This window comes from Microtus oregoni, unplaced genomic scaffold (genome assembly GCF_018167655.1).
Source record: "Microtus oregoni isolate MIOR12 unplaced genomic scaffold, Mior012 000001F_ref0000356, whole genome shotgun sequence".
Lineage (NCBI taxonomy): Eukaryota > Metazoa > Chordata > Mammalia > Rodentia > Cricetidae > Microtus > Microtus oregoni.
Window position 1 is genome coordinate 65247066 of NW_024543060.1, and position 11889 is coordinate 65258954.

Consider the following 11889-nt stretch of genomic DNA (forward strand, 5'->3'; position numbering starts at 1 on the left):
GGAGATGTTCTCAGTTTATCTTAGAATGAAGGATGGTCCCTTCCTTTTCCTTCTCCCAGTTCCTGCCCAGGGAATAGGCAGGCATATTTAGGGGGTTTTGGGAAAGGAGTCTTTTGTTAGTGTTGGCTGGTTTGGCCATGGGAGAAGTGGGGGCCAGAGGAGGAGGTGCCAGTGTCCCCTCTCTGAGCCCTGTTTTGTGTTGTCTGCTGGTCTTCAGTGTTCCTAGAGCATTAACGAGGCCCTATCCTGCATAAGACCAAGGGATTTTTCCACACAGGGCCTACATGGTAAAGTCTGGCCCATGTCTATTTTGGACACCTCTTGGCCTTCTGATGCTTTGAGGACGAGCAGACTCCTCCTTCTCAGTTCTTGAGGAGGCCTGGCTCCTTTTTCGAATGGTTAAGTTGCTTGAGACCTATGCAGCCAGTGTCTTGATTCTTTTGCATTAGATAATAGGAGAATTTAAGTATTTCCTTCTTCCATGGAAGCCATCCAATCCGGCTCTGAGCATTTTCATCACCTGTCCTTCTGTCCTGCAAACATTAGATAATGCCCTGCCAGGTGCAAATAAATGCTCGCTACTCCACGCAGAAAAATCGGACAAAAGTGCCCTCTTGTGGCCATCTCTCCAAGTGCAGCTCCAAAAAGCCTAAGTGGAAGGTAGTTCCTTACACCCCTCCAGTGGACAACAGAAGTTTTGCAGGCAGAAAGAGTACCCGCTCTAGGCAGTTTAGGGATTTTAGACACTAAATCTTGCCAGGCTCCCACGAGTACCTTCACTTCTGTCCACCTACTTTTTCTTTTAAAACAATACATATTTATTGAGAGCCAACTTTGTGCCAGGAACCAGGCAGCCCCAGAGTGGAGACAGAAATACATGTTTTTGTAAACCTGCCCAGCGGGTCAGTTATTCCAGGGTCCCGAAGAGGCACTATCTGAAAAAGACATGGGCGGGAAAGAGGAACGAGGCCAAGCAAAATTCTCTTGTCAAAGCCTCACTTTATTAGTGAAATGGTTGTGGCTTATATAGCCCTTGAATGAGGAATTTGGCTTGGGATGGGGGCAGGGGCATGGCAAGGACAGGAAGGGATCTTGCCGGGGCAGCAATGGGGCAGCAATGGTCACGACTCACACTTGGTCACCAGTGTTCTCTATGCAAGCGGAATCGTTCCTTTTGTGATTCCAACCACAAACAATTCTCTCGATAATTGGAATGTGGGGCGGGTTCTGCTAACAGATGTCTCTCAAGATAGTTGGGTGTGGGGTGGGCTCCGCCAACAAACAGTTCTCAATACAGTTGGGGTGTGGAGCTCTCTGCAAACATCCCCAGGACAATGGTCCCTACTATACTTTTTGGGAAAATGGCTCCTGACATGTTTTGCCCTTCACAGTCAGCCCTTTGCTGGAAAGTTGGAATCAGGAGATTGACTGGGCAGGCCGGGGAAGGACCCGGTTGAGCACAGCGTCCACCAGGCTGGCTGGGAGGTAGGAGGCAGGCAGCCAGAGCAGCTTGGCATCCCAGCCTGGGCTGTAGCGGGTTCGGGGGTGACGAGCAGTCAGGGCATGCTCCAGGCAGCTGGTCACCTTCGCCAGGTCTGGGTCACAGATCAGGTTCATGACGCGGCGCTGCACTTGGAGATCTGTATCTTGGAAGATGCCCCTAGTTAGTGTGTGCGTGCTCCCTCCCTTCCCGCCATCCCTCTTAGGCTGTCTTATAGATCTCCTGGGCTGGCTGCCCAGTTTGGGAAGCGACACCACCTCCCTCTGCCTGTCATTTTCCTCCCTACGAGGCCTGACCTTCCTGGCCCTCTTTTTCTCATCTTGCATTCAATATGGGCCCAGCTACTCACAAGAAGTGAGGAAGGTTTCCCCGTAGTGAGCCCGTGTTGCCGGTGGTAGCTGGGCCCAGCAAGCCTTTAGTGTGTTTTCCAGACTCTCCAGGCTGGTCACAGGGGTTCGGAAGAAGCCAGGTTCCACGATGGAGACTTGTACTCCAAATGGAGCCACGTCACGCCTGGAGGGTGGGCAGAGGGGTCCCACGAGTGAGGGGTCTGAGATGTGACAGTGTAGGGACGCGCGCATCCTGACGGGAAAGGCTGTTGCTGGTGGGTCTGGGATGGGGAGCTTCTTGTTTTTCTCCTTGGCACTGAGGATAAACCTCGGGCCTGTGTATGGTGGACCAGAAACTGCTCCTCACCATCCAGCCCAGGGCTGGTATCTTTCACTTTTTCCTTATAGTCTCTTTCTAAAGCTTATTGAATATTTATGTGCGTTGCATGAGTTCATGGGTATGCAGGAGCCTTCACTGGTCAGAAGGTGTCAGGTCCCTTGCAGCTGGAGTTACAGGCTGTCGTGAGCCATCTTGTGGGTGCTGGGGGAGTTACAGGCTGCTGTGAACCACCCACCATGTTGGTGCTGGGGACCAGTCTGGTCTTCTGCAAGAGCAGATTTTAATCCCTCTTATCCTCCGAGTCATCTCCCTGACCCCTTGTTTTTGTGTTTTGAGACAGAGTCTCACGTAGCCCAGGCTAGCATTGAACTGGTAACTTCTGTCTCTGCCTTCCATGGATTGGGATTACAGGTGTGAGCTGTTATGTAGGCTGGATATTTCTCTCTCATTTTTTAAAATTTATTTTATGAGACAGGGTCTCACTGTGTAGTCTGGGCTAATCTTCTTGTGTATGTGTGTATGCCACTGTCCATGTCTGTGAGGCACCATGTGGTTGCTGGGAATTGAACTCAGGACCTTTGGAAGAGCAGGCAATGCTCTTAACCTCTGAGCCACCTCTCCAGCCCCCTACTGTCCATGTCTGGATGCCACAGGACAGCTTGGTTTCTTCTACCACGGATGTCCACTACACTCAGGATGTCCGGCTTGTAAGGAAGTGCTCAGCCATTTTGCTGGCTTGAAAGAAAAAAAAATTTTTTTGAGATCAGTTTTCATGTAGCTTGAGTTTGATACATAGTAGAAGTTGGCCTGGAAAATGCTAGGATTACAGGCCTGTATCACTGTGCGGGGGCAGGGGGGATTGTTTTGTGGCCCAGGCTGTCCTCAGTCCCTTGCCTCAGCTTCCCTAGTCTTGGAATTATGGGTGGGTATCATGAAGCACACCTTTATTATGTATTTTCTTCTATTAACTAGATTAATGGTTAGCAAGCTGTATTTTTTTTACTTTCGTGGTGGTAGGTGCTTGGGATCAAGCCTAAAGTCTCAGGCTGCTAATATAGTCCAGATTAACTCTGAATTCAGGATCCTTCTGTTCCTGTCTTCAAAGATTCACGTAAATGTGTGCGTGTGTGCACATGTGTGAGTGTATATGTACATATATATGAGGGTCAGGAGAGGGCATCATGTTACGTGGGTGTGGGTCCTCATGATCACCCAGCGATCATAACTGGGGAGCCTCTCCCCACCCCATTCCCCCATCCCTTACTTTTTCTTGATAGTAAATTTTGACATACTACAGGCCAGACAAAATTAGTGTTTTTATTTATTTTGCTACAGGGTTTTACCATGTAGCTCTGGCTGGACCGGAACTCATTATGTAGACCAGGTTGGTCTCAAACTCGGATACTCTTGCCTCTGCCCTGAGTGCTGGGATTAAAAGGTGTGTGCCACAATATCTGGCAAAATTAATGTACTTATATAACCATTTACAATATAACTATTTAAATATATAAAACCATTATTAGCCTGAAGGCAGCTGAGCCCATGTGGTTGATAACTGCAGGCTGTCAGTTCTTGATCTAGAGCCTTGTAAGATTGAGTCCTGAGTACTGGGTGTGAGGACTCTAGACTGGTATTAGCTGGCAGGTGACTTGATAGTTCAGGTAGGGGTGCATCCTGCCTCCCTGTTCTGGCCTGGGCTGAGACTCAAGTGATGCTGACTGGAAGAACAGGCCAGGGGACAGAGCAATGAAATTATCTGTCAGGAACGGTGATGAAGGCAGCCTTCCTGACTCGGACTCTCCTGCTCCCATGGTCGTCTTTGCTCCTTACGGTCCCACTGACTTTGAACATTGTTGTTCAGATGTTATGGGAGGCCCGAAGTGAAGGCTGTGTCTGTGAGCCCAGCACTTGCAGAGTGAGGCCAGTCTAGGCTACAAAGTGATACCCTATCTCAAGAATAAAAGGAAAAGGAACAGGAGAACTGGCTCAGCGGTTAAGAGCATTAGCTGCTCTTCCAGAGGACCCAGGTTCAAGTCCCAGCACCCACATGGCAGCACACCACTGTCTGTAACTCCAGTTCCAGGGGATCTGACACCTTCATATAAGACATACATGCAGGCCAAACACCAATACACATTAAAAAAAAAAAAGACCTCGTGGTCTATAGTAGACCCTGTCTCAAAACTGAAGGGCAGACCTGGCCTAGGGGCATGTCTCAACACTCCTACTGTAGCCCACAGTAATAGCTATTTCATACAGAATGGGAGAGAGGATGGAAAGAAAAAACCCGAGTTTTTCTGTTAATAGTGATATGAGGAGCCAGGTGACGGTGGCACCTTTAATCCTAGCACCCCCCCCCCCCCCCCGGGAGGCAGAGGCAGGAGGATATCTGTGAGTTTGAGGCCAGCCTGGTCTGCAGAGCGAGTTCCAGGACAGGCTCCAGAGGTACACAGAGAAACCCGGTCTCAAAAAAACAAAACAAACCAACAACAAAAATAGTGATGTGAGGGCTGGTGGGATGACTCACCAAGGAGGAAGGGCTCCTGCCTCGCCACCTCAGAGAGAACAGATTCCCATGGATTTACTTTGAAATGCAAGTCATGACACCTGTACATTCATGTGTACATACGTACACACAATATGTATGTGTGTCTGTTTTCTGTGTGTGAATATATATATATGTATATATATATATATATATATATATATATATGTAAGTAAATGCCATTTAAAAATAAATGACAAAAGGTTTCCCCAACATCTAAGGCACTGATGGGTTCTAGTACTTACCCCACTTTGCTCTGAACCCCCACGAGGCAAGTCTCACTCTGACTTAACAGATTTGGAAGAAAAAAAACCAAACATAAAGAAATAACCTCGTTAGGTGTGTGGCGGCTCACATCTGTAATGCCAGTGCTCAAGAGGCTGAGAAGGAAGATTGCTAAGAATTTGGGGCCAGCCAGGCCTACAGAGTGCAACCCTGACTCAAGAAACAAGTAGGTCGGGCGGTGGTGGCGCACACCTTTAATTCCAGCACTCGGGAGGCAGAGGCAGGCGGATCTCTGTGAGTTTGGGGCCAGCCTGGTCTACAAAGCGAATTCCAGGACAACCAGGGCTGTACAGACAAACCCTGTCTCGAAAAACTGCAGGAAAAAAAAAAAAAAGAAACCAAAAGTCCCTGCTTGGTGTGGTGTGCTCACACACCGTTAAGCTCAGCACTAGGAGGCAGAGGGGCAGAGGCAGGCTGATTTCTGTGAGTCCCAGCTCAGTCAGGATGGCACAGTCTCAAATAACACACACAAGTGTAAGCTATTTAAGGACATAGCCTGTAGGTGATAAAGCCTGGGGTTTCAGCTTTCTATAACCCTGTCTCCTCTTCCTGTTCTGGCCTGTCCCCGCATCCAGTGTACCTGTTAGTAAGATCCCCGTCCCTCTCCAGGCTGGGCTGGAGCTCTGCACCCTCACCTCAGGCTGTCTGAGAAGGCCTCCAGGCCAAACTTGGAAACACAGTAGCCCCCGCCATTGGCTGCTAGTCGACCCAGGACGCTGGTGATGTTGACCACCCGGCCCCGGGCCTGCTGTAGCAGAGGCAGCAGGGCAAGGGTGACCCCGATGGGACCCAGTGTGTTCACATTCAGCACACGCTGGAAGTCATCCCTTGTCAGCCATGGTGTAGGCCCGATGATACCAGCCACACCAGCGTTATTCACCAGACCAAAAAGCCCTGTGGGGAAATGACAGACACAGGCTGGGATTCTGGGAAGGTTTTCTTCCTGGGAGGATTTGAACCCCATTGCTCCCCACAGCCCCAGTGACTCCTGGGATTACTGTAGAGACCAGGTTCCCGGGGGCTCCACTACTCACCAGTTTCTCCGACATGTGTCTTTACCCACTTGGCAACCTGCTGGACGTTCTGGGGATCGGTGACGTCCAGCAGTGTTGTGTGGAGGCGGGAGGAGGCCATCTGCTGTAGGTCTTCTGCCCCAGAGGGGGTCAGGCAGCTGGCCAGGACTTGGAAGCCTTTCTGGTCAAGTTGCAGTGCCAGAAGGCGCCCAAAGCCTGAGTCACAGCCAGTGATGAAGATGAAAGCATCGCTGGCAGGCAGTCTCTGCCGGTCTCTGAGCAACCACAGCACTGCCCACAGCAAGGCACTCAGGAGCAGAGGCAGCCACATGGTTAGATGCGGTGCCCTGCAGATGGCAGCCTAGACTGGGCAGGAAAGCTTGTCATTCCCACTGCCCCTTCAGCCCTGGCCCCTACCGTCTACTACGCTGGAAATGTCTGGTCTGAGCAGACCAACCAAGAAACCATCCGCTTGGCAGATGATTGGCAGGTTATGGCTTATTGTGCCAAACAGATGTGGGCACACACTAGCAAACAAGCTGACGTTTGTAGCTAATGAAATCAACCTGAGCTGGCCCTGTGTACAAACGTGTTGTGTGGGAGCAGAGGGACCTGGGGTACCACTGTACCTTCCACTAATCCAGGAACACCAAGACCCTCTGGGTGCATCCTTGCCTTATTTCTGGAGTCGAGAGCCCTGCATTTCAGCCCTGGTGGCCTCAAAGTGAAGCTGGACACCTTCACTGTCTTGGAACCTGTTTTCTCATTTAGCAAACTGCGCTGCGATACCCACCAGGGCCATCTCAGCATCGTGGGAGGGCTGCTGTGTGAGGACAGCGCGTGAAGCTGGAGGCCTGAATGACCAACACATGCCGTCCCTAGCAAGTCTTTTCAGAGCACCCGGCCCGTTCCCACCGCGCCACTCACCTCTGGGCAAAGCAGGCAGGCAAGCAGGCACACAACGTGTGAAGCTTTTTCGTCCAGACTTTGCTCCCAGCCTTCCCAGCTCCCACACTCGCTACAGCTAAGGCCAAAGTCTGGAGGGATGGACTCTTGCTGCGGAGCAGGGGTGTTAAGTCTCTCTGTGTTTGGGGGGTGGTGAGGGCAGCGATGAGGAGGAGGAGCTAAGAGGCTGAAGCTAGGTTTTGGCAGAGGGCAGCTCTGCCCAGGCCCCCCTTAGGCTGTCTTTCTCAGCCTGGCCTCTGGACCGGCTATGCTACTGTCTCCTAGGAGGTAGGAACTACCAAGGATGGTAGCTGCCCCTCTCTGTGGGTGGCCCTAGACCTGTTATTTTTTTTTTCCCTTCTCAGCCCTAAAGTGCCCCCAGGAATTAATCTCCCATCTGGCCCAGACTCATGACACTGCTTAGCGGCAGCCTGGAAGAGCATGTGAGCATGTGGTGGGTGGAGAGCCAGAGCCGAGGACTAGGTCTGCTCCCTGCCTTAATTCCCTGCAGGAAACTCCAGTCTGGAAGTAGAAAGTTTCGAGCAGAGGCCTCCTCTGGGCAGGCATGAGGAAACTTCCGGCTCAGCCAGAAGGCACCTGCACCAGGCTCAAGGAAGAGCAGGTGCAGTGAGAGGAATATTGTCACCCTCCACAAAAGGCACTGGTCCATAGGAAAACGACCTGGAAACCCCACTACCATGCAGGAGTAGTGACTCCGTCAAACACCACACAGAATGGAACCTTGTGTTTTATTTGTGGCCTTCCAGTCTCCCTCCTGTTCGGGAGGGTAAGAAGAGGGTTTGGGGAGAGGCGAGAGGCTAGGATGGGGGAGAGGCGAGAGGCTAGGATGGCGCAGACTGCAGCTGCCCTTTGTAGACGTATTCCAGTGCGGTGGCAATGGTGCGCATGTCCAGCTCGATGCTCCGAGCCCAGTTCTCCACATCCCCAATTTCCTGGGAAGGGGAGAGGAGATTGGAGGCTAGGAATCAGGGTGGATAGATTACGCCTCCCAGGATGAGGTCGCTCACTCAGATACACCAGCTGCTTTTCTGTCTGTCTGTCTGCCTTTCTTTGAGGCAGATTACTGCAACATTACTCAGGTTGGCTTCCACTCTTGGCTCAAGCTATCCTCCTGCCTCAGGCTCCAGAGTACCTGGCACGACTGGACTTTGTACCATACTGAGGGTTTTCTGTGGAGCCCAGGGCCCTAAACAACATGTCACTGAGTCACATCCCCAAATCCTGCCTTCAGCCGGGCGGTGGTGGCGCACGCCTTTAATCCCAGCACTCGGGAGGCAGAGGCAGGCGGATCTCTGTGAGTTCGAGACCAGCCTGGTCTACAAGAGCTAGTTCCAGGACAGGCTCCAAAACCACAGAGAAACCCTGTCTCGGAAAAAAAAAAAAAAAAAAAAAAGAAAGAAAAAGAAAAAAAAAAGAAAAACCCAAATCCTGCCTTCTGACTTTTCTGACACCAGAAGGAATATCTGGGACCACTCCCACTTCCTCATTAACCCTAGGTCTGAGACAGTTATGAGACTGAAGCTAGCCAATGGGGGCTCAAATAAAGACAACGAAGTGTTGAGTGTGGCCCACCTTAAGTGCCTGGTTGAAGTTCTCCACCATTCCAATCCACTGGCCTGTCTGCTTGGCAAACTGGGCGGCTTGGACCTGTAGGGTCTTCACCTCATGGTCCAGCTTTCTCTGGTTCATGTAGGCCTGGGCCACACTAAGGATCGGAGGAGGAGGATGTCAGCTCATTCGGTTCATAGGGGGTGGTCTTCAGGGCCTATGACTGTGCTGGGAGGATCAGCCAGGAGGTAGGGCTGGGGAAGCCTTGGGATTCTGGCCTTTTCTGGGTATGACCCTAAGGAAGCAGGCTCCTTACAACTCTAGGGTTCCCAAGAAAGCCAATCTGGGAGCTGGGAGAAACATACCGTTCCTTATCCTCTCAAGGCGTTTCTGTAGCTGAGATGGGGCAGGGAGGGTTAACCTGGGGGATATCCCCAAGGAAGAAGCTGGAAGGGAAAAGGGGGCGTGGGAAAATTTAGCAGCAGGGACACATCTGGCAGTGATTTGAAGGCCCGTGTTCTCAGTGAGAAGCTGGGAAAGAAACCAGGCCCCTCCCTGAATCTGGGATGAGATGGGAGAGTAAGCCCCCTCCTTAGGAACCCTGGGTCAAATAAGCCTATCCCAAGAGATTTTCTTGGCCTTCTCATACCCACTGCCTTTGAGAGGGGGTCTTATGTGGCCCAGGAGGACCTCAAATTTGCTATAGGGATGAAGCTGGCCTTGACCCAATCCTCCTGCCTCTACTGTCCAAGTGCTGGGATTACAGGTGTATAGGCACTTGCCGTCACACCTAACTCTCCCACCCATACTCCTTTCACCCATAAAGACGAGTGAACACACACACACACACACACACACGACATACTCCTGTCCTTATGCTGAGGGCAACACTTCTTTTCTGGTCAATCAAGGTTCTGGCTGTGGTTGCCATGACTACCAAGGGGTTGGTGCTCTGATTTTTTTGCTTCTTTTTTATGTAACTGCCGTTTTCTCTCTTACTAGCAGCTGACCTTTCCATTCCCAATCCCAGTGCTCTAGGTCAGAAAGGAGACTCCACATCCGGTGCCGCCACCCACTGGAATGTGTGTGTGGGGGTCCGGGAAAGCGGTCAGGGCACCTGACAAGGGCTGAGACAGACCAAGCCTTTGTTTCATTTTCTGGAGAACAGGAGCTGTGGGTAGCAACACAAAACCCTTTCTAATCTGGATTTGGCTTAGCTGCCCTCGAAACTTGAATGCAGGGTGGCATCTAACAGCCTCACAAATGGTAGCAAAGGTGCCAATGGGGGGGAGCATTGAGAGAGGACAGCTGTCTGGAGACCAAGGAGACCAGAGGCTCCAACCACAGCCATTTCCCACCTACTCTCTCAGATGAGTAATGGAGATGACCCCCAAGCCCTGCACGTCTCCCTTGGGTGACTCAGTCTCTGGATTTACAACTGAGCCGTTCTGCTTGCCCTGAGTGGAAGGCATAGTGTGAGCCTCCTTTCTTCCCCTAGGCCGACGATCAAGGCACCATCTCTGCGTTCCTCTGAGTCACACAGCTCCAGGAAGTCTTTTCAAGTCTTTGGCTATCATTGGCCTCCTCACTCAGGGTAGAGGCTGGGGGCAGAGTCCCTGGAGACCCAGAAGGAAGGGAAGAGACAGCCTGGTTTTGTCATAGCTCTTGGCATAGGCTCTTCCTCAGTTCTACCAGCTGGGCCCTCTTGTTCCTGCCAGTTGTTTCCCAGGCTTGCCAGAGAGTAGGAGGGAAGGAAGGAAAGCGGGATGTGGTGAGACAGGTTGTCCTTCCCTCCCACCCAAGTGACAGCTGGATTTAAAAGGGTGAATCTCGAGTTCGCCAGGTGGCATCAAGCTGTGCCAGGGAGGTTGGTATGGGGAGGGGGAATTCTGGCAACTTTCCCGACCACTGCAGCTGCTTAGGGGTCAAAGCTGACTCAGGTCTCCGTGAAGTTACATTAGGGGGAGGGAGGGAGGTCAGGGGAGTAACTGAAGCACCTGGATCCTTTAGGAGGATGGCCCAGACTTTGTCTAACCAGGGTGGATGGAGGAAACGAGCTGAGGGACGAGGTTCATACCCCACATTGAGGTGATCCACCAAAGCTTCGGTCAGGCAGGTCGCGGCAGTGATGGCCTCTCGCCTCCTCTTCTCTGGGGAAGGGGAAAGGGATTGGAGCAGACTTCGTATTTAAGAGGTGGTGCCAAGGGGTTCCCTACGCACTTCTTACTATTCTGGAAACTTACTATTCTGGTCAACTAACGTCAGACCTTTAAAAAAGAACCTCACAAACATAAAACCAAACCCCTTTATTTTGGAGGTGAGGAAACTGGCACCCTGCGAGGGGAAGGGACTCTCTCCCTCAAGCACGCCCAGGCCTCTTCCCAGACACCCTTTCTCCATTACTTTGGGCAATAGATTGGCAACTCCAGGATTCCCAGTCTGGGCCTTAAGATCCGCGCTTCACAGCCTTAGCTGCGGTGGCAGACCGGCTGGAACCCACTGGGCTGCCCCTAACTCCCTCCCACTTCCGGTGAGAGGCTGCCTGGGCCAATGGGCACCGCGTGTCAAGAGCCAGGGGCGGGGCTCAGACGTCGCCTCGGCGGGATCGGGGAGTTGCCGAAGGGACCCGAGCGGGTTGGCAAGGGAACGGAATTTGCAGAAGTGCCCCAGTTCCCTGCCCTGCACTTGGGTCGCCCGCTAGCCGGCGTCCTCCTCTTAATTTGGGAAGTTGCCCGGGCCCCAGGCTTCCGGCAGAAGCCAGGCCGCGGCCGGGAGGGCCGAAGGGACTGCGCTCACCCTGCAGCTCCTTGCGTTCATTCTGCTTGGCTTGATGTTCTTTGAGCAGGCGGGACAGCATGGTCGTATCTAGCTGGGTTTGGGCGCAACGGGCCCCTCCCTCGGGCTGCGGGAGCTGGGTCGCGCCTCGGCTCGCCAGGGCGGGGGTCACGTGGCCGCGGCGTCACGTGACGCTGGAGCCGCCCTCCGCGTTTGGCGTTGGGTAATTGGTTGTGCGTCCCTAAAGGAGGGAAGAGAAAGGTTGGCTGGTGGGTGAGCTGATCTTTAATGGGGCTCATTTTTCAGAGTTGGAAGCGCTTTCCCGTTTGGTCAATCTGAAGCGTCGGTTTTCACGTGCCCTGGCCGTCAGGCCCCGAGAGGGTTGGAGGCCTCATGCTGTCCGTCCCAGTTCTGTTACTGGGAAAGCAGAAGCTCTCCAAACTCATTGAAATTCTTTTCCTTCCCTCACCTTCCTTCCTGGCAGCGCTGGCCGGTTCTCGGTGCGTTCCCAGGGCCTCTCCCTAGAAGAGGACGCTTTCTCTTCCTTCCCAGCTCTCTCGTCATCTCGCCACTCCACCCAAGGTTCC

General features: G+C 52.4%; 2 protein-coding genes across 4 annotated transcripts; both read right to left on the minus strand.

Moving 5' to 3' along the window:
* Window positions 1-990: 990 nt before the first annotated feature.
* Rdh5 (retinol dehydrogenase 5) lies at window positions 991-7036 on the minus strand. Of its 3 annotated transcripts, none has more exons than XM_041673749.1 (5): window positions 6941-7036; window positions 6035-6374; window positions 5636-5894; window positions 1851-2014; window positions 991-1640 (listed from the first exon to the last, which is right to left on the minus strand). In XM_041673749.1, exons 2-5 carry the CDS (start codon window positions 6342-6344, stop codon window positions 1417-1419), a joined length of 957 nt encoding a protein of 318 aa, XP_041529683.1. In that variant the 5' UTR covers window positions 6345-6374; window positions 6941-7036; the 3' UTR covers window positions 991-1416. The 3 variants fall into 3 exon arrangements, with proteins under 3 accessions (XP_041529683.1, XP_041529663.1, XP_041529673.1); XM_041673729.1 differs by having other exon boundaries at window positions 991-1646; XM_041673739.1 differs by having other exon boundaries at window positions 991-1646; window positions 6035-6379; window positions 6941-6983.
* Window positions 7037-7690: 654 nt separating this feature from the next.
* On the minus strand, window positions 7691-11889 carry Bloc1s1 (biogenesis of lysosomal organelles complex 1 subunit 1). The gene is made up of 5 exons (XM_041673182.1): window positions 11772-11889; window positions 11324-11543; window positions 10605-10677; window positions 8552-8684; window positions 7691-7911 (listed from the first exon to the last, which is right to left on the minus strand). Exons 2-5 carry the CDS (start codon window positions 11382-11384, stop codon window positions 7801-7803), a joined length of 378 nt encoding a protein of 125 aa, XP_041529116.1. The 5' UTR covers window positions 11385-11543; window positions 11772-11889; the 3' UTR covers window positions 7691-7800.

Coding starts and splice junctions, on each gene's coding strand:
- Rdh5 (XM_041673729.1), bottom strand. CDS start 6,344: ATGTGGCTGCCTCTGCTCCTGAGTGCCTTGCTGTGGGCAGTGCTGTGG. Junction 2,015..5,635: donor GCCTTCTCAGACAGCCTGAG/GTGAGGGTGCAG, acceptor CCCACCCTCCAG/GCGTGACGTGGCTCCATTTG. Junction 1,647..1,850: donor GGAAACCTTCCTCACTTCTT/GTGAGTAGCTGG, acceptor GCATCTTCCAAG/ATACAGATCTCCAAGTGCAG.
- Bloc1s1 (XM_041673182.1), bottom strand. CDS start 11,384: ATGCTGTCCCGCCTGCTCAAAGAACATCAAGCCAAGCAGAATGAACGC. Junction 10,678..11,323: donor TGAACGCAAGGAGCTGCAGG/GTGAGCGCAGTC, acceptor CCCCTTCCCCAG/AGAAGAGGAGGCGAGAGGCC. Junction 7,912..8,551: donor ACTTCAACCAGGCACTTAAG/GTGGGCCACACT, acceptor TCCCCTTCCCAG/GAAATTGGGGATGTGGAGAA.